The sequence below is a fragment of the Egretta garzetta genome, unplaced genomic scaffold (genome assembly GCF_000687185.1).
Source record: "Egretta garzetta isolate BGI_Z169 unplaced genomic scaffold, ASM68718v1 scaffold154, whole genome shotgun sequence".
In the NCBI taxonomy this organism is placed as follows: domain Eukaryota; kingdom Metazoa; phylum Chordata; class Aves; order Pelecaniformes; family Ardeidae; genus Egretta; species Egretta garzetta.
This window is the reverse complement of record NW_009259600.1, coordinates 8,919,583-8,941,856: the sequence shown is the minus strand read 5'-3', so window position 1 is coordinate 8,941,856 and position 22,274 is coordinate 8,919,583. Positions and strand designations below refer to the sequence as shown.

Below are 22,274 nucleotides of genomic sequence, written 5' to 3'. Positions count from 1 at the left end.
AATATGAGGAAGCATCCTTGGTGTTGAATCCAGGATGGTTTTCAAGTTGCTCTTTATATTCTCAGTCCATCAGCTTCTAATTCTGGGCTAACTCTCATACCAGAAACCTAAATGATTTATTGCTATTTTTGAAGAAAACAATTGAAATTGCAAAACTGTATGACTCACAATAGAAAGTATTGACTGTATACAGAAGGCTAATTCTTGTAAGCTGATATAGAAAGACAAAGCTGACAGTACAGATAATGTTAACACAGTAATACAGGTGAAAAAAAAAAGGTCTAAAAACCAACAAGGCAATGGAATCTATTTCAGCCGTGAGTTGGAAACAGCTTCAATCAGTGCTCTTCAACTCAAACACAGACACTGTCTGCCAAGGTAGGGGACAAAAGACTCCCTTACCCAGGTAAAAAACAAGTTTTGACTATTTTTAACAAAGGAAGACTTTCAAAACTGATAATGAGAAGTCCCAAGAAAATTAAAGACATTAGTATGACCTGGCAGTTTAGGTCAAACTAAATCCAGATTAGTCAAGCAAACCAGGCTGGACTAAGTGCATAAATCAATTCACATACTGCCATGTTGTATTAATCATTGTCAAAAATGGTTATGAAATTCCTCAGTTAAACCTTCATGAAGGTTGAGGAAACCTATCTAACTTACTGATTCATTCTGGTATATTATATAAATGTGAGCTCATAATAGGTTAATTATAATAATAATTAATCATAACCACTCAACGGAACAGTACTGAATGCCTGTGTCCAGATTTTGACAGTGGGGAGGTTGCAGGGTTGGCCTCTCTGAGAAGGTCAGGGCTGCCCTGTGCCAGACATAAACGGTTCCATTCAGGTCCAGTGGACTGACCACAGGACACAACTGAGCCCATCAGCCAAGCTGGTGGCACCTCTGTGAAAACGTATTTAGGAAATGGCAAAAATGCTAGGAAAAGAGAGGGAGAGAGAGGAGAAGGGAACAAAAGAGTGAGAAACAGCAGAGAGAACACCAAAGTCAGAGGAGGAGGAGGCAATCCTTGGTGAAGTACCACCTGAAGGGACTGCAGCCCATGGAGGATCCTCACTGAAACAGAGGAAAAGAGTGAAAAGGAAGGAGTACCAGAGAGAAACCTCTGCAACCTGATCGCAACTCTCCCCCATCCCACACCGCTGGTGGCATCACATAAGGGACTGAGTGTAACTTGTGGCTACAACAAGGGGCAATAAATTAGCAATAAATTAAGTTAATTTTCTCCAAGGCAAGTCTGTATTGCCCATGACAGTAACCGATAAGTTATCTTCCTGTCCTTATCTTGACCCATCCGCCTTCTCACTCCTGTTCTTCCCCTGTTCTGTGGGGAGGAGTGAGCAAGCAGCTGGGTGGGTGTTTGGTTGCCAGCCCACCACAGGAGCATGCACAAATCTAATTTTGTAGAAATGTTTTTGGATAAATCTGAAAACTGCCACAGAAGTAGGAAGTGCACAACACATTTTCAGTCACTTTTTCTACAGATCACATGCTGGAAATTGCTCCATCACTGTAGTGCAGGTGCAGTTCCGAGAAGGCATATAGACAGTTTACATGACAGCAGAACTCATTATGAGGCCAAACTACATTGTCAGCTCTACACGTCTTTGCCAGAGCAACAAGAAATTTTCACTTGTGTGTCTTGTTGAAATTTTAGAACAGAACTTTTTGAATATGGACTTGTGTTTTCCCATTTTACACCACTGGCTATATTTTGTGTGCTGCTATTATAGAAAAAATATTACTAATAGTCATAGAATCATAGAAAGTTTGGGGTTGGAAGGGACCTTTAGAGGTCATCTAGTCCAACCCCCCTGCCGTGAGCAGGGACACCGCTAACTAGATCAGGTTGCTCAGAGCCCCATCCAGCCTGGTCTTGAATGTTTCCAGGGATGGGGCCTCCACTACCTCTCTGGGCAACCTGTTCCAGTATTTCACCACCCTCATTGTAAAGAATTTCTTCCTTATATCCAGTCTAAATCTGCCCTGGTTTACTTTAAAACCATTACCCCTTGTCCTGACACAGCTGGCCCTACTAAAAAGATTGTCCCCGTCTTTCCTATAGGCCCCCTTTAGGTACTGAAAGGCCGTAATCAGGTCTCCCCGCAGCCTTCTCTTCTCCAGGCTGAACAAGCCCACCTCCCTCAGCCTGTCCTCATAGGAGAGGTGCTCCAGCCCTGGGATCATTTTTGTAGCCCTCCTCTGGCCCACTCCAACAGTTCCATGTCCTTCTTGTGCTGAGGGCTCCAGAGCTGGACGCAGGGCTCCAGGTGAGGTCTCACCAGAGCAGAGTAGAGGGGCAGAATCCCCTCCCTCGACCTGCTGGCCATGCTTCTCCTGATGCAGCCCAGAGTACGGTTGGCCTTCTGGGCTGCCAGCGCACATTGCCGGCTCATATCCAGCTTTTTATCTGTCAGTACCCCCAAGTCCCTCTTGGCAGTGCTGCTCTCAATCCTTTCTTCCCCCAGCCTGTGTTGATACCAGGGGGATAATAATGCCACACTATCCTTGCTTTATTTCCTATGCTGTACTATATGTAAAAATTCTATCTTTACTCATAATGATGCTACTTTAAACAGTCAGGTTACTTAGGCTTTTAGAAAAAGTCTTGCTGTCTTTACAAGACATAAAAGACATCACATTATAATCCTCAATTTTTGATTTCATAATATAACAGTATCCACATTCAGCAATGTGGATAATGTAAAAGATTTGTCAGTTTTCAAGTGATGCTAAGGACATGTAATCAAGCATGCATACTAAAGTGATATTTGGAACTTGAAAAGCAGATTATCTTCTTCTTCTACTAATTAATGGACAAAGAAAAACAAAACTGAACATTTCTAATCTGACTATTAACTACAGTTGGAGACACATAATTAAATATAACCTAGCCCACATGTTTCAGCTGTGCATTTCAAAGCATGGTTCTAGTGCTCTGCGAGCGCTTGGTGCTCTGGCAGGCAGCTCAGTTAACTTTTGAGGTCGGTGCCACCTCTGTAATAAGGGAAAATGGTCCCTCTCATTAAACAGTAGCAATCTACATAAAACAAGAAGAGTAAAAATTTCAACCTGTCACCCAAGGGGGGCACTCAGCTTGTTTGAAAAGGTGCACACCTCGGCTTTGCTGCCTGAGGGAACTGCACAGTGCAGGGGGGCAGAAGCGTCCCACTTGGCAGAGTGACCCCCCTGGGCACCTTGCAGAGGCTGCCGGGGGCTCTAAGCCAAGTCACGCAGCGCAGAGCGTCGCTTCCCCACGCTCACATCAAGCTGCCGGACCCAACCGGAGCCTGCTCCCGAGAGCCAGCTGCGAAGGGATGCAGCCTGCATTGCTCAGCGCTGCACCCGGCCGTGCTACCTGCTCTGCATGCTGTGTGAGTATGAGGCAGCACGGCTTATGGCAAACAGCCACAAATTAATCTACAGGCTATATTCTACCTGTATAATTACACATCGCAGCATACGTCTTTAACAATATAAAAAGAAGCTAGTCAAACCTGTGCCTCAGTTTTGAGACATCAATACACAAAAATATTTTATGAGAAACAGAATAACGAAGATACTTAGCATTTACAAAGCACTTTTATACACAGATTTGCTTAAGCAGACTTTTCACAAGAGAGTTAGAAACGGGAAAAGTAACGACTGTGTTTGCAGAGTGACACAGAGCCTTGGCTGGGGCAAAACCTCAAGTCTCCCAAACTCCCAGGCTAGTTCCTTCTCTCCAGATCTCAAAAGTAACTCAAGAGTCACTTTGTATACTTGGCAGGATTATTAACAGGCTGTAATATAAAGAAACTATAGTTAAAAATGCTTCACTCTTTATTGACACTTCCTAATCGTTTTTTGATATAGGAAAAAAATACTATTTGTTTTTCAGTCCTTGCAGTAGGTAATAATGAATAGGCAAGAAAAAAACCCCATATTTATACATATGTGTATACACATCACAAAATTTCAGCATGACTTCTTAGCAAAAAGGGAGAATATATTTTACCCCCTTCCATAGGTTTAGATTAGTGATATCTAAAACAAGTGGGTTTTAGATTTCAGAAAGCCATTTCAAACTGCTGTTCCTACCTGCCTTCGAGAAGCAATAGTGCTATTGAAACTCCTGTTAGTCATCTTGGAATTCACGGGCTTGCTCTGGTGAGTCACATCACTCCTCCATGTCTTAGAGTTTTCTTTTGGGTCCGAAGGGATGGGGTTCAGGAACAGTATTCTAGCAATCAGGCCATAGAGGACAGTTGCCAATACCATTGGCAAGACATAAAATATACCAAAGTCCATCATGTAGATAGGAGAGTAATAGCTCCTGGACACCTTGTAGCCACAGGACACAACAGTAGTGTCTTTGTAGACTACTGTATTAAGGTCTAGCAAGAAAAACCAGAGCATACAGTATATGGAGGTGAAAGCCCAGACAAAAATAATGATCTTTTTGGCTCTTGAAAAAGTGCATAGGAATTGAGCTTTGATTGGGTGGCAGATGGCTATGTATCTCTCAATGGTGAAGGCAGTGATGGAAAAAGAAGAAGCATTGATCCCTAGGTACTGGAGATAAGTGATGCAGAGACATCCCACATAGCCATACACCCAGGATCTATAGAGGCTTTCTGTGATATTGGGTAGTCCTGCAGCCACAAGCACCATGAGATCTGCCACGGCCAGACTCACCAGATAGCAGTTAGTGGGAGTTCTCATGTGTTTGGTTCTGAGGACCACCAAAACCACCATGATGTTGCCCACGATGCCCAATCCACAGATGAGGAGGACCAAGAGGATGGTAACCACTTGGTATTCGGGTGTAACAACCTCCTGGCTTGATAGTGGGAGCCCAGTTTGGTTCTGCTCATCTCCTGTGCCATTCTCCATCTTCACCAGCCCACTGCTCCTTCTGCCCAGCACTCAGCCTCAGCATATGTTCTCCATGGTCCCCTGCAAAAGGGTGAGTGGAGCAGAGCGTGGGTGAGCCGTAGCCCCAGAGCACGTTCTCCATGTAGTCACAGTCCCATTCCTGTGCTGTCTTCCACTCACCTGAAAGCACCTGGACTTTCAGTCTTTTTAAATTCAATTATCAGCCAGGTTAATCCCTCTAAGACTCCAGCTCATTCACACAGGTTAAAAGTCTGTTTTCTCATAGCCCATCTGAGGCATGCATGAAAACACAGCGTGTGGAGAGCTTCTCCCCCTGCAGAGGAGGAGGCAGCGGCAGGGAAAGCAGAGCCCTCCTGCACTGCCAGCTGGCTAAAGCAGTGCATGGGACTGAGCGGATCCAGTCCAGGCAGACTTCAGCATCACCACTTTCCAGGAGGAGCCACGACGTACTGAGGGTGGAGACAGCAGTGGGAGGTGAGAGGGATTTGTAAAGCCCCACAGGTTTTCTACTTCTCGCTGCTTTCTCTCTCTGCTCTCAGGTGGCTATCTCCTGTATCGATCATATTGATTCACCCTGGCAAGCAAAGGGGAGGTTGACTGGCAACAAAACCACAACAATTTCTAAAATTCTGACTTCCCCTGTATCCCTGCCCCTGTGACAGTGACAGTAATTTACACTTGCCTCCTGCTTTGCAGGGAGCTGCAAGAGTCCCTTCAGAGCTGACAGGAAGAAACGTACCCCGACTTCTGAAACCAGCAGGAAAAATTGGGTTTCTCTACTTTACTTTACAGACAATTCTCTTCAAAACCTCTATTGCTATTGCTTTCATCACTCCTGAGCCTTTTCAGCTCTTTTCTGGATTGTAGCACAGCAACAATAAAACCATCAGAGAACAAATTGCTTCTTAATGAGATCAGTCACACACACACGCGCACACACACAGAGGGTTACTAATCCACCACCGTCTCCTCTGCTTCAATAAACGCCTCCTTGTTCAGTCAGGTTGTGTAGAACCACAGACAATCCAAAAACTGGTAGAAATAACTTCTTTGAGATGTGCTGATAAAAGAGCTACGGATGCAGCAGCTCAGGAGCCCAGCTGCCCCTGGAGATGGATGCGGAGCTTTACTGTCTCACCTTCTGCCAATTTTAATACCTCCGTAGGAGAAACCATAGCAAACCCTTCTGCAGGGCTCTGTGAAAGAGCCCTTGTCAACTCCTCCATCGCAGTGTTTCAACCATTGTTTGTCCTTACACTATTGTGTTAAAAGGTTGGAGATTAAATCTGCCTTAAAAATCCCCTTTTTTCTCCATTCAGGGCAACTGTTTTTTTCCTTTGCTCAGGAAGGGTTAAAAAAAATGGGGAAAAGCAACTTGGATTTCAAACATTTTAGTGTTGAGAGAGAGGGATTAGCATAGGCACATGGTGTAATACTTGCAAAACTAGGATTTTAAAGAGACTGAAACAACAGGTGGTGACAAAAAGAGGATGCCACCTGAACCAGGGCTGGAAATTAGACTCAAACAATTTCAGAGATCTGAAGCCACTCAGTTAAATTTTCCAGCCTTTTTTTCCATTTGCCTGTTCACAATTCGGTTGTGTTCAGATGCTTTTCATCTGTAGAACCCAAAGTACTTAACAAAGTAAAGCAAATATAATTATTTGTATTTAACAGATGAAGAAACAGGTGAAAAGAATCAGATTCATTGCCAGTGGCCTAGCAGTGACTTGTGGGAAAATTCAGGTTACTGGTTACTTGACCAATGCTTTATCCACAGAACCGTATCATGGATCTTACTGAGACCTGCTCCATACGACCTGCTCCATGTGATCTGCAGATCCCGTTATTCTGGACACAGCTGAAAAAGGAAGAAGGCCAGCAGCAGTGTGACACCAGGGTGTCAGAAAAAGGATTCCTCCCAGACTCCTTCGCACTCCACAACATTTTATCCTTCAAACTGGACAGATTCCCCATTAGCAATCTATGCTTTTAAAACGATGGGGCTTTAATGGGTGTAGCCCAAGCTGCTCAACCACATAGCATAAAACACACCGGGAGAGAGCCCAGGAGTGAACTAGCACAGATTCAGTGTCAGTAACCAGGGACTCAACAGGGATCAAACCCAGCAGGGGATTGAACCAGAGTTCAAACCAGGAAACCGAGTTGGTTGACAGCCTATACAAATCCCTTAAACCTCAGTGACTTCAGCTGAATCGGAAGGTTTCGGCACCTCCATGGACTGATTTCTTTTTCATTCGTGACTAATGCCTTTCTGCCATACCGTCCCATCATAAGTCTTGTTCCACATGTTTCCATGTATTCTGTTAGCATACATAGGCGATGTGGATGGCCTGAGTTGGGGCTGAGGAACTGAAACTGAAGAACACGGATGTCTGAGAGTATGTAAGTGTTTGCAGTGCCAGAAGTAATGGCTGAGGACATGGGGGACAGAGAAGCTGGAGATTATTTAAAAGCCCACATGACTTTGAAGTGAATCTGAGATGTCTGGAAGATGTGCAAGAAATGTATCATCTGATGCTTGTCTCATTCTTCTGCATCTGCTACTGGTCTGCATCAGAGATGGGATAGAGCATTTTGTCTCAGCCAGTAGTTCACTTTTTATGGCTTTTTGCCAAGTGTTGCATTCTGGTAAAGAAAAGTGTGTAGCGTTGTCACTGTATGGCTATAGGGAAGTTTATCCACAGAAGGCATTCAGAGGATTTTGATAGTATTGATTAACATTCTCTATGGAGCATTTCCCTTTTCCTTCCATACAGTACTTCCCCAACCTACAATGTTTCTGTAAAATCTGCAATAATTGTAGAAGGAATTTCTAGACTGTAAATATGAGGACAGGCTGAGACAGTTGGAGTTGTTCAGCCTGGAGAAGGCTGCGGGAAGACCGGATTACGGCCTCTCAGTACCTAAAGGGGGCCTATAGGAAAGATGGGGAAAATCTTTTTAGTAGGGCCAGCTGTGACAGGACAAGGGGTAATGGTTTTAAACTGAAGCAGGGTAGGTTTAGACTGGATATAAGGAAGAAATTCTTTACAATGAGGGTGGTGAAACACTGGAAAGGGTTACCCAGAGGGGTGGTGGAGGCCCCATCCCTGGAAACATTCAAGGCCAGGCTGGATGGGGCTCTGAGCAACCTGATCGAGTTAGCGGTGTCCCTGCTCACTGCAGGGGGTTGGGCTAGATGACCTCTAGGGGTCCCTTCCAACCCAAAACATTCTATGATTCTATGATTCTAAATATATGTTCTATGTAATTAAAGCACCTGGAGTTGTGGATTTGGCATAAACATAATGTGATGCACATTACCTGATACATTCAAACTACCCTTTTAACATGACCATCAGTCAGAGATCACATACTGAATGTGGGAATCAGTAAAAGATCAGGTTTTTCTCGCAGTTAATGTTGTGTTAATGCAACCAACAAAATACAGTGGCTAGTTTCAAAAGCAGTTCAGCATTAATACATGCAAACCCAGCAGCTGTGCTAGAGAAATTTTGAGAGCAGATGGACCAGAGATCACTGTGAAACTTTTACTGTGTATCTGTTGCTCCATTTTATACGCATACCTGTTGGTCCAGGCATCAGTTGACATTACATGTACAAATGAGTACAGATGCAGTTAGCAAGTCCACAACAATAGGTGGAAAAACAAGCCCCTGAGATTTGCTGACTTTTGCTAATATATTTCTGTTGGTACAACCATTTGGGCAGGAGGGAGAGGGGGACGCATCGTGTTGATACACCCTGTGCTGTATTCGCCAACAATATTCTTGTCCAAATTTTTTCCCATTTGTCTTAATTAAAACGTGTCTGTGCTCACTTGAGGCACAACAAACCCATAACAAACCGTCTCATAACGTTAAGCACACGCTGAGATGGAACAACAAATCACTGTAAACACTTTACCCCACTAGCTATAATTTATTCTTAATTCTGTTTCGCTAACTCAGATCACTTCCCCAGCTGGCTTTTTCTGTTCTGAAAAAGAGCTCTGCAAAAATGGCAATTTCGTACTCTTATTACCTGTCTGTACTCAGGGTTCATAAAAAATCATAAGTAATTTGGAGTCTTTACTCTGTGTGCACCTCCGAGGGAGCACCGAGCTCTTACTGCTGTCCAAATGTCTCCAAGGCTGCAGTTTGTAGGGAACTAAAGTCACCACCGGTGATGTAACGTCAGTACCGTCCAAAGGCTGGCTTTTGAGGTGGGTAACTAGCTACTGGCACAGTCAACTCCAAGTGTGTTTCGGATTGACACTTAGCATGGTTAAATATTGTAGTAACTGTGGTCAACTAGAATTTATTCTCCTACACCTGCCACACCATGTAGCTGTGTTTTTGTGCTAATGTAGTGAACCTGTGGCAAAGTGCCTGGTTTGTGGGACGAATCTGCACCTGGAAAAAAGCCTTTTATGAGTAAAGATTGTGAGGGGACCAAACACATTTTCTGTGAGATAAATCTCATCACCGAAGGCAGTGATTCTTCTTTCTAAGAAATTTTTTGCTGCCTGTCACCAAAGAATACCTCCACTGAGGTACTGCTAAAAACCTGAGTAAGTTTTCCGAAAGTGCCTAAGTGATTTAGGGCTTATGATGACTTGGGGATTCCTACATGTATCTGACAAATTCTATTTGATTTAAGGGCTTTTAACGTGTATGAGAGTGCAAATCCTGTTTCACAGGTGAGGGAGTTTGCATCATCTTTGTTTTCTTTTAATCTTCGTGTTGGAGTGGTGTTGGCTTTTAGCTTAAGGCAAGTAATATGGAATTTTATCTTATTTTTTCTGAAAAAACAGTGGCCAAAAAAAGTAAGAAAAATTTATTTAAGCAATCATTTACCTCACATGGGAAATCTGCTTTGTCTATTGCCTATCAACGAGGTCACTGGATACCGTAGTCTGCTGAGAAAGATCTGGGATCATGTGACAAAGGAGACTGAAAGGACTTCGAAGAGGTCTACTCTTTTCCTCACTAATTTCTATCAAGTCAGGCAGAGAGAAACTGTTACAAGGACCTGATGAAGCAGAAGGAGCTTTTCCAGAAAAAAATCAGAGATCGCACAAAAGAATGGGTGAGAAAGACTGCGTTCATGAAGTTGTTTGATTTGCTGAATTATCTGCATTCACTTGGACTTTACCTCTTAAGATACCATCAGCTAAGTCAAAATCACCACAGAAAAGTGATCTGAAAAAAGAGGGGGGGCAGTTCATAGGGGAAAGCATGAAGTGGTAGACTTTGGCAGGAGCAAGCAGGTACACAAAACCAGTGTGGAATAACTGGCAGGAGAATGATTCTGCAGAAGCAGCTCATCTGTTCCCAAGCCATATGGCCACCAGTACAAAGGGCTAATGAGAAGCTGGTGTGAAATTAAATTCTCATCTGGAGCATATCAGCAGGATCATATCCAACGTGATATATGAATTCATCCCTCACTGGGCTGTGTCCAGTTTTGTGACGCACCTACTGAGATGCGGATACAACTCAGAGAAGAGCTAGAGGAAAGATCTATGACAGCAGGATCTGTGAGAAAATGACAAACAAATCTAGGTCATCTGCCCTTCAGAAGAGAAGATAGAGGCTGCAAAATGAAAACGAATAAACTGTTCTCCACATCCATGATGGAAATAATCCTCTGAAACAGCAACAGTGAAGGTTCAGGTTGGAAAAACCTTTTACCAGTAAGGATTGTGAAGCTTTGGAATAGACTGCCTGGTACAGCCAGAGGCTTCAACACATTTTCAAGACTCAGCTGGACAGGGTGCTGGGCCATCTTGTCTAGACTGTGCTTTTATCTAGAAAGTTTGGACCAGATGATCCTTGAGGTCCCTTCCAACCTAGGATTCTATGATTCTATTAGGGATGAGTAAAAAGCCACCTATAATAGATGTGGATGATTCTGCTTAGGAGCAGTAGGAGGGGCCGGACACTCTCTGATCGCATGACTGTAATCCCTAGGCATGCCTGTGCTCATCTGCCTTGTGCCTTCTTCAAGAGGAAAAGTGGAGCACAGAGCCTCAGACCTTCAGTGGGATTTGGAAGATCCTTAGGTGAAGGTTGGGAAAGACTGAACCACCCTCAGGACTCCAGTAACTAGATGAAGGTCCCTGGTACCTGGTGAAAAGTCCAGTCATAACATTTGTGCCTCACTGTTCAAAGCAAGGAGAAATACCTAAACTCTGTCAACCTTGGCAAATTGTGGGTATGCATGCTAGAAAAATGAGGTTCACTGTGCTGGGAATTTCAGTCCTGAGAAATTTAGTCCCTTTCCAAGTGAGCTGGAAAGGATCCAAATAGGGAAGGATCCAAATAGGGAAGGTTGGGCATCTCTCTGATAAGGACCACAGGGCCTCTGCTGAGCGCTCTGCTCTGCCACAGCACCATGGGATGGCATCTACATCTTGGTGGCAGAGATATAAACCAGAGCAGCTGAAGAGCAGCAGAAGAAAGAGTCATGGTACGGTAATTTTACAACCCCCTTAAGGGATTAGTGTTTTCCAGACTTCCCTGCAAAGCTCTGTGCCCAGTGATGTTGAATGCAAGTTACAAATACAGTTTACAATCAAGGATAATTGATTTTTTGCAGATCACATTTGTTATCCTGCCTTTTCCATCCCAAACCTCTTGTTTGAGTATGGTCATTAAAAGACTTGCTGTCTTGCTGTCTAAGAAGGCAGTCACCAGAACCACCAAAGGTACTTGTGACACTTATTTGAATATTGGCCGCTTGGCTCTGGGAGCAAATTTAAAGCAGAGGGATCATTCTCAGGTTGGTTTTAATAGGGCTATGTTCATTTGAACAGCCTAAGGATCTGAACCTGCCCATTTTCCCATTTTATATAGTGTTTCTTAGCTCCAAAGAAAAAAAGACAGTGGGTATCAAAATGATATTGTGATTCCCAATAACAAGCACTAGAAACATAAACTGTCATTTTATGACAGTGAAAAGGCAAAAAAGAATACCTGCCCCAGGACATCAATTATGTAAATGTAACAGGAAATATTTCCTTTTAATATTTTTAATATACTGAGTACTGTATAGATCATAATTTTTGACCAGAAAAAAAATTAAAACTGATTGATAGCATTTCTATAAATGCATTCAGTCATGCTTTGTGTGGAAGTAAATGCTTCAAGCTCCAAGAGTTGTTTAATACTATTTTAGACTAAAGAGGATGCCTAGAATTTCACTAATGTACTCACACTTGCCACATGTGTTTAAAAGATCTATTAGCTATGTAGGATCAGCATACCGAATGCCGACAGAAAGCATTCTGGCACTATTGAATGATGCCTGGACCTTTGGCTTTAGCATTCAGTTGGCCTGAGCACTACAAAATAGTGTTGACCACTAAAATGAAGGGCTATCTCTGCAAGTACAATATGATTCCAAGTATTTAACGTACAGGTGATCATTCTCTTTAATACTTCAGTGATGCATTAAGAGAGCATGGAAGTTACTTATAAGTTTGTATTTTACTGTTTTTACACTGGAAACGTGGTCTCATACTACATTGCAACAAATGCTTTGCACAGCTGTCAAGACAAGTATCTTTATGTGAGAATAATATTTTCAGCCTGGAGCAATTTTTGAAGGGATTAATTGGATGATAACGAGCCACACTAAGAACAAGGCATGACTTACGGTGTCTAAAACATGCATGTCAAATATTGTAGACAAAGCACTCTAATTGTGCAATTTTATGCTCTTTGGCATCTCATTTCTTTTATTACAACTGAGATGAGGTTAGCAGCCATCGATGAACTTTAAACTCAACAGAACGTGTACTCAGAGCTCATTGCTATGTAGATAAGGAGCTGCTCTTTTATTCTAATAGTTCCTTCAGAAATCAGTAAACTCTGTATATGTGAGGTGTAGTCAGATATCTGTTCAAGACCCAAGCAGGTATATCATAATGATTATGTTTTAAATAATACTTTATCTACTTGTAAAAGGAAGTTCCATATTCCTTCCTACATACTCACATGCATGCGCCTGAGAATCAGGGCACAGAGCAGGAAAACCGACAATGAAAAACTTCAGGGTGGCTTTAAATTTTAAAGAAAAGGGCAAGAAAAGACAAAATAGAAACTAAAGACACATCCATTTGATAACAAAAAGTCCCAGAAGGAAAAATAAAGAAGAAAACACTCGTCAGTTTTGAAGCAAACAGAAAAAAAAGTGAAGGGGTTCTTTTTTAGTGTTTTCAGCAGTGCATCACAAAGATTTACGGTAGAAGAAAAACACCGAAGGGGTTGAAGGAGAAAACCAGTGATAAGATGGTGCAGGGAGAACATCACTGAAAAAAATGAAGAGGCTGCAAATCTGAATTTTGAAAGAGAAACACAGAGCTGTTGGGAGAGAACCTGGGAGACTTGTTAGGCACATCAGAAAGAGGATTGAAAGAAAAAAACAAGAATTAAGTATCTATGTATTTATCTATCTGTCTCTCATCTCTCTCTCTCTGTGTTTGCAAGCAGAGCATTTCTGAGGCATTTCCAGGCATCACACCAAAGCTCCTTATTTGGAGGGAAGCTCAAAGGATTCTGCCCCAGTACACCATTCCCGTTCTGTCTGACCTCAGTATCCAGTGGCGCTTCTCACAGCAGCGGTAAGGTGTAATGGTGTGGCAAATGCATTATGGAGCATTTTATCTTCAGAAAGTGCTGCAAGCAATACCTCATCCTGACACCTCCCTGGGTTGAGAAACAACGAGATGACATTGCATTCCTGGAACATGTCCAGAGGAGAGCCACAAAGCTGGTGGGGGTCTGGAGCACAACTCTTACAAGGAGCGGCTGAGGGAGCTGGGGTTGTTCAGCCTGGAGAAGAGGAGGCTGAGGGGAGACCTTATTGCCCTCTACAACTGCCTGACAGAAGGTTGTAGTGAGGTGGGGGTCGGTCTCTTCTCCCTGGTAACGGGCAATAGGATGAGGGGAAATGGTCTGAGTTGAGCCACGGCACGTTTAGGTTAGACATTAGGAAAAAATTTTTCACAGAAAGGGTTGTCAGGCTCTGGAATGGGCTGCCCAGGGACGTGGTCGAGTCCTCATCCCTGGAGGTATTTAAAAGACAGGTAGACGAGGTGCTTAGGGACATGGCTTAGTGGTGGGATGGCAGGGTTAGGTTAATGGTTGGACTTGATGATCTTAAAGGTCTTTTCCAACCTAAATGATTCTATGATTCTATGAGGTGTCCACGCTCAGCCCACAGTGGAAATCAGCCAGAACATCTAGGCTTAAGACAAAGGACTTACTGATCCCCAAACCACTGCGTTAACCAGAAGCAAATACCAGTGATTCTTGGGATGATTTATTCCAAATGCACATTGCTGCAATAATTTCTTTGGTCAATCCTAGCTGCTTGATGGGCATATAGTAGATACATAACTGACCCAGGGATGCAAGTGATGTGGTATGGGTGGAAGCACCAAGTCAGAAATCATGGCTTGGCTGCAAGCTAATCATTGTTAACCCTGATTAGGGAAATGTTTCAAGTCATTATAGCAAGTGCTGAAGGGAAAAGGATGAGTCAATTTACTAAAATTATACTTAAGCACAGAGAGTAGCTAGGCAATTGGGCTAGCGTTATCCAAAGTTAGTCAAGTGTTGGAGATCCCTCATGAACAGCGAGTTCAGGATTTCTCGGTATGTCACCAACCCTCTTGTCCTAAACACAGATAATTAAAGACAGAGGCTCAGTACCCTTGACAGCTGAATCATAAGGAACAGTCCAGGACATTTATGCACAGTTTGCAGACCATGTGTGAAATCTTTGGTCTATTTTATGATTTTTCTTTTCTCTTTATATATCTTGCACACGGAAATGATGTAAAAAAATGGGAGCAGTACTTTATTGCTAAGCTCCCCTACATGGAGGTACTGAGTACTGAGCTGACTACTAACAAGCTCATAGATAACAAGGGAAGGCAAAGTTATTTCCCTCTCCTTAGCACCCACATGGCCATATGAGAAATACCATGTCCTGTTTTGAGCCTCCACTGCAAGAGAAGTATGGATAAGCTGGAGGATATCCAGCAGAAAATCACTAAGATGATTTGCAGAAAGATGCACATGGGGTATGGGCTGAGGATGAAGGAATAGAGCTTGCTCAGCCTGGAGGAGAGAGGGCTTGATCCAGGGACTAGCTGGAGCCTTCAGGTACCCATTGCGGGGGGGGGGGTGTTATGGAAAAGGCAGAGGCAGGCAACTCTCAGGGACGTGTAGGGCAAGGACAGAAAGTAAAGGCCACAGCTTGCAGCAAGGGAAAATGCAGCTGAACATAGGAAAGAGTTGTTCACTCTGGGAGAGGCTGAGGATGGGGATGGATCCTGGAGAAAGGATGGAACCTCCATCCCTGGAGAGTCGCAAAACTCAGCTGGGCCCCTGAACGACCAGATCCAGTTTTGAAGGCAGACAGCTTTTCAGGAGGTTGTACTGCATGACCTCTAAAGTTTCCTTCCAACGTAAATTTTGCATAGTAGCATGGGGAATTTCTGAAACTACTTTTCACACAAAAACTGCTGTTGAAAGAGCACTAACTACTGTGTCCTGTCCCAGACTATGTGTCCTCAGGAAGAGGCTGGATTACAAGAAAGCTCCCATTGCATGGGAGCAGTGAGCTTCAGATGAGGACCTCCCAACACCGAGCTTCCATCGAATACAACTTCAACATGTAAGAACCAAAAAGATTACCTGAACTGAAAAGGCTGTAGATGACGGACAGCCATGCCGAGCCACGCACACAGTTTGTGCTTTTTGTGACGGACCGAATGGAGTCACGCACCATTGATTCTGTACCCCAGCTGAATGACCTAATGTATGAATTTTAAAAGTTTAGTTATGCTGAATTACTCCATGGTCAATCACATCAATTGCTAATGATGGAGATCTTTTTCCTTGAAAGCCTTTTCCTGTTGTACCCCTGAAGCGGATGCCTTGTATACAGCATCTCATTAGGTGGTGTTTTTTCTGCAACACTGTTTATCAGTTCTTGCAGGTAGTAAGGTGAATAAGATAACTGTTTTAGAAGGTAGTCTGTATGTAATAAAGAAAACTGTGGCTTTTGTTTCACCCTTTAAAACCAATCACCGTTCTTCCTTCCCTGAAGTGCTGAGATTTTATAATAGCGTTAATTCAATCAGCCCCTGAACATAGGCCGCCTCACTTTTAAAAGTAAAAAGGGTTGTAAAATTTTATTTAAACTTTTGTCCCATGTCTGAAATGAATGCTACCCTGGGAAAACACTAGAGTGATGGTAGGAGTTCACAGGGGAAGGAATGGGAACATCTAGGATTGGGGTCAGCTGCTGGACATTTCCTCTGCTAGGGAGCTGTCAGCATCACAGAAAACAATAGAAGCCCCTACTTCTACATAGGCTTTCTTGAGCTTTCATCCCAAAGTAACACTGCAGAAGCTTGGCATTATTCTGGCTTATATTATGTATTTTCATCCTTACATCAAAACTTATTAAAGCTATTTGATAAGGCATAATTTTAAAGAAGAAAAGGTATACTGTTGCTCTGCTTTATTTCATATGTGTACTTTGGATGGAAGTTGTTGCACATACTTTGAAAGACACAATGGAAAACCTTTTGTGATTATGGGTAAAAAGTAGACTATAATCCCAAATTCTTAGCAAAAATAAAAGTATTTTATAATTATGCTGGAATCTTATGCTATAAGGTTTCAATTCTATGAGCACACATGTATATTATAGGCTTTAAAATTAATTGCCTATAAAAGAAATCCAATATTTGAAACAAAAAAATGTAGTAACTGCCTGAAAGATCTAAGCAGAAATCTTGTCTCTGGTGGTTATGAGTTTTAGATCTCACAGATCCCATAGTTTTACTTCAAGGTCAGAACTTCCTAGTTTCTATGTAAAACCAATTTTCTATCACCTGCTTTGTGTGTCTAGAGAACCTCAAGTCAGGAGAAGAAATAGTAATTTTACCATGACTCTGCATAGAGTTTTGGCATAAAGAATATAGTTGCTTGTCTGTTATTCTAGAGGATAAAGTAATGAATGATCAGACAGAATTTCAGGACATTCATTTAACTTTGTTTGTAGTAGAAAGATTTATCGTAATTCAGCACACTACCGGCTCCTTATGCTCAGAAGAAATGCAACACAAGGATATTAAATCACTCATTAAGATACTATAAATTGATAATGTTTAATGCAAATTCTTCCTTGCTGTGAATATTACTCATCTCACCTGAGTACCTTGATTACCAATGGGCAGTTTGGCACATTCATAGTGAGATGCTCAGCGGGTTTCAAAATGCCGGTCTGGTAGTTGGGAAGGAGGTTGACTTACTTGGTCTTGCAAAGCAATTGACAGCTAAGCACTTTATTCCTTGCTCAATAAACAGCTCAATAAAATCTTAGAAAAAGGCACTAGAAAAGAGCATCTGAGACAGTAGCTCTCAGCTGATGTGGCAGCAGGCTTGGTCCAGATGGAGCACGGACCATCAGCTGCCCAAGTATGCAGGAGATCATCAGACTGGTTTGAGGTTTTTGGGGCCAGATCCCTAACGGATGTAATGCTTGGCAACTGCTTCCTAACTAGCAGTGAAAAAGTGAATTGTGCCAAAAACCATAAAAGCATCTGGTGTTCGACTAACCAGGTGTGCTCAGCTATTTGGTATTGATCACCGTAAACACTGTAGAAGAGACCCATGCAGAAGATGGGAGTTTGTAATCCCAGTGGCGTCTTTACTAGACCATGGTAAAAAACCTGCTGAAAAGACGTCTGGCAGTCGCCTGAGGTGGTCGGTTGTAGATGGCTGGTTGTTCAGCTACAATGTGGAGCAGACTGAAATCTGTTAGTATAAGTGTATGAAAACAATATGCTGTTCTACACCCTTGGCTTCATGTTGTATGGTCTATTATGGAAAACAGATTTATACCATGACTTCTTGCACATGACACTGGGTAATGACGGGGGCATTGCTGGAAGGGCACAGAACTACTGCTATAGTTGAGTGAAGGGATCTCTAAAAATGGGTTTCATAGAAACAAATACAGCCAGGATGACTGAAACAACTTTCAAATTTGTTTCAGTCCTAGTAAAGTACTTTTGTTGGGAAGAAAAACAAATAGCAGTTGCATTTCGTAATTTCAAAACGTTAAATCATTTCTAATAAACGAAAAAAGATTCATGTTCCATCACTGAAAACACAAATCTATTTCTTCATACCTCTGAGCTTCATAAAAGTTTTGAAAATAACTGTTTTGATTTCACTTCCAGTTAATCTCTTTGAGGGTGTTTGCTCTTTAACGCAAAAGTAAATCACAAAATCACTTACTCATCTATATGTAATAAGTAGAACAAACAGTAGGTTTGGAAATGCAGTAGAGCAGAGCCAGAGTGATTGTTGCTAGAATTAGGATGAGTCCATGGTAAAAGCAGCAAGGAATGACAGTATGGTGCTTTGTTTTGCCTTCTCTTGGGCCTGTACCAAATTAGACCAGCTCAGAATCTTGCCTGCTGATTTTCATTTTGGTATGAGAAAGGAGTGAAGCTTGTGTCTCTTCATCTGTTCGCTTGTTCAACCTAGGTAATTCTTGGAAGCTTTAACAAACTTCAAATACATGTGACAGAAAGGTTAGCTGTCTGAAATACATTAAGGCTGACAAATTTTAAAACAAATGGGTACACAAAGAACAGGAACCCAAGGTAATGGATGCATCTGGAACAGAGTAAGTTTTGAACGAGGATATCAGAAAACCTATGCAGGAGAGAGCCATTATACATAACCTAACATAGGGGAGAAACTTGGATCAGAATTTGTGCCTTGTTAGACACCAGAGAATTTAACTAATTTTTGCAAAGAACCAGTGACTGTATTTCTGCTGTTCAAAGAACTGCTCACTTGATTTTGTAAGTGTAGATTTGATAAATACAATGAGACATGCCATCCTAAGGACAATGCAGTGGCTTATCCATATGAAACAGCTAAATAAAACCGCACAGTGATAACAGACAATCAGAGGAGCAAATCACTTATGCTATTAATTAGAGATAAGCAAATAGGTCTGAATCAAATAAAATCTACTCAAGCGGTAATCCTGCGAGATAAAGGTGAACAAATGTTGTTTCCTTCCTGGAGATTTGATTTTGTTTCCTTTTATTCTTTTATTGCTTAGAATGCAGAGGTGCAAAAAATGGTAAGTTAGCACCTTTTGAGATTCATTAATTTCTGTTATAATTGTATTGTGAATGGGCAGCGAGTATGTAGCTGACATCTGAAATAGTTTTAATTCACTGTATAACACCACAGTTATAGAGATATCCTTTAACTGAAGTAAATAACTTCCTTAGGAGATATGCGTGACCGCATTTTTTCAGATGTATTAGAGGTATTTATATGCATTATTATGGAATTAATAATTAAGTGTTGACACATTATTTTACCAGAGTGCAAAACCACATTTTTGTTAATGGATAGCATAGTTTGCATGACAATTTTCTAGCATAGACAGCTCTTTTGCTCCCCCATCTTCCCCTTTGTCCTCTGTAAACCCCTCTATGACCGTGTACAGCACATGCCCTTCCCTGAAGTTTTCTCCCTTGCCCTTAGCTCCGAAGGCAGACATTTTTCATAACCATCTTAGCAGGAAGGATCATAGGCTGTATTGTCAAAGACAGGTTCACAGCGGCATGCATCAAGCCAGAGACCTGCTTCCTCTGCTCCGTCTGCTCTCAGCGTGGTGGGACGGAGCGGGGTAGGCAGAGGTCTGTCACATCCCCCACCCCAACGTGACATGGTCGAAGCTGTAACAGGCCCATGGGGTTGTTACCCATTCAGTTGCAAAGCTTAAGGCAGTGGAAACAGTGAGCAAAAAATACCTGCTGAGTTGACTTCAGCCTAGCATCACCCCCTGTGGAGGTTTAGCTGATTATAGTGCTCTACCTTTATTTTTCTCAGTGATCAGCAGCACAGTGGGGTGTTGGTGGCTCAGAAGTAGCTTCCTCTTAACCTATCAACAGAGGAGATAAGTACAAGGCAATAAAACATTTTAAATTGGACAGAAAGTGAAGTAGGGCTGTATGATCCAGAGTTCAGTCACTGAAACGAATGAGCAGTACTGCAGTCCCTAGTAGCTGTTCCAGTAAGTTTATATGTAGATTTAAGAGTACAGTGGAACTTCTCCTCATTTGTTTCTTGCTATCTTTTGGTTTATCTTCAAGGTGAACTGCCAGGCTCAGTTGTCGTGTGTTAGTAATGAATCATTACCTGAAAAATTTATGTTAGCACCACAGGCTAAAATCAACTCTCCATAAGTACCGACAGAGCCGTAACATGGAACCACAGACTGTCTCTCTGATGCTGCTTCGTACTTGCATAGCATGTATGTATGAAGAACAAGGTCATGTGGGGATATAAAGAGCAGCTCCTGTTATTTGCTAATAACGCGGGAGAGGAAATGGCTTTAGTGAGAAAAAACAACCATCGAGAACAGGTTCGGAACATATGACGTAACACAGAAGGGATGCTTCACACTGCAGCTTCTTACTTCACACATGGAGTTTAAGAGGGTTAATACTGTTCCTGAAGACAGGGAGAAAAATGGGAGTGGAATAAAACAAGGAAGGAAGAAACAAAAAACAGTGAGCTAGGACATGAGTACCAGTGGCAGTGGCTGTAATAGTCTGAAAGAAATGTTAATCCCATGCCTATAGACCTGGCTGAGCAGCATCATCCCATAAATTGCTGGCGGAGCACCTGTACAGGCCAGCAGCACCCACCCCTGTGACCTGGCTCACCCATGGATGCTGTCAGTCTGACATCAGCACTAAGGCAGCTTTAAAAGACAGCCCGGCTCTTCAGGGGGATCCTTGCTGCCTTCTATGGAAGCCTTTGAACCAGCAGCAGAAGGGGGTGAAAAATAGCCACCAAGGAAACCCGAGAGAAAAAGATGTGAAGGACAAGCAGCAGGAAAGGAACTACAGTCAATGGTCATTTTTTAGAGAGCCAGGAGGATTAAGGAAGCCACATAAGCCAGAAAATATAGAAACTGGGAGGAAAAAAAACCAAAACAGGCCAACTTGGGCGTGGGAGTGGGTCTTGACAGCAGCACTGGAAGAGGTAAGCAGAAAGTAGGATGGACACAGCATTTTTTCTTTCCATCCAAGCCAGTGAAACAGAAAATGAGTGGAGCAGCCACCCACACAGGCTTGGTGCTCTTCTGAAACAAAATGCAGGACGTACTGGATGGGGCAGTCACTGCATGAAGAGCTTCCTCTCTTTCCTCATTCTGGGGACAGACACTTCAAAAAAATAACAGACCAAGAAAGAGTGCTTTCCTGTGTCTTCTTAAAAGCATTTCTGATGTTGCATTTCTTCAGTGCTGGTCATGGGGCAGCAGCAGCCAAGACAGGTGTGACTCTCACCAGATAGTAGCTGAACCCCAGTTCTGCCTTCCTTGAAAGAAGATGATTATTTGCACTGCTCTGTTTGTTCTTCAGGTGGATCCTCTTTCATTTTAACAGTTGCTTCTTGCCTTGGTCATAGATGATATTTTCCATGTTGTATAGTTGTAGTCAGCCCATAGACTTCTGCAATGCTTCTGAAATATAAAACTCTACGATACACCATAAAGTCAAGGTTTGGGTTCCAGGACCAAATTCTCTGCCAATCTCAATTTAGATTTATAATTAGATTTATTAGAATTTTAGATTCAGAATTTAGATTTAGAATTAGATCTGTTGGCAGCAAATTTGGCACTTCTTGTAAGCAGGAGGCACCAAAACCAAACCTGCCCTCATTGCTTTTGAGAAACCTCACAAAAAACCTTCCTCTTGCAGGTTTGGCTAGGTGTTTTCTGTGTGAAATGAAAGCCAGATCTTAATGGACACATTCCTTCGGAGAATCTTACTAACATATCTGATGATATTTGGCCGTTTCAGCACCCTCTCTAATGCGGCCATACCCACCACTGACACTAGGTAGTGTTGGAGAGCCATGAGCTGCACGTTAGAGGTTGTTATCAGCTTAACGGTGCTTCAGATCTTTTCAGTCCTCTATGTGTTTTGGGGGGTGCATGGAGGGTGGGTGTATAAATGGGAATAGGTGGGTATCAAAGGCATGCAGACCACCTGCGAAGCCCAAAGCTGGTTGGGCCTCTCTGTAACCAAAAGGATGAATTCAAGGGTTGTTTGCTTGAAGCTGATTATGATATGACTTACATTGCTTGTTCATGCTAGGCTGGCAGGGACATAGCACAGGGAGGAGCAGTCCATACAGCAGGTCTTCCAGGAGGGCTGCTCAACCCACAGCCCTAAGCAAACTTCTGGAAGAAAACATTACAATTTCAAGCAAGTCTGACAAATCAACACATCA

At 42.6% G+C, this 22,274-nt stretch overlaps 1 protein-coding gene across 1 annotated transcript in view; it reads right to left on the bottom strand.

Annotated features, from left to right (window-relative positions):
- Window positions 1-4,899, bottom strand: part of TRHR (thyrotropin releasing hormone receptor) — a 14,138-nt gene extending 9,239 nt beyond the window's left edge. The window contains exon 1 of the mRNA XM_009638325.1: window positions 4,105-4,899. Coding sequence (XP_009636620.1) covers window positions 4,105-4,899 — 795 coding nt within the window. The remainder of the gene's footprint in view (window positions 1-4,104) is intronic.
- Between the last annotated feature and the right edge of the window lie 17,375 nt (window positions 4,900-22,274).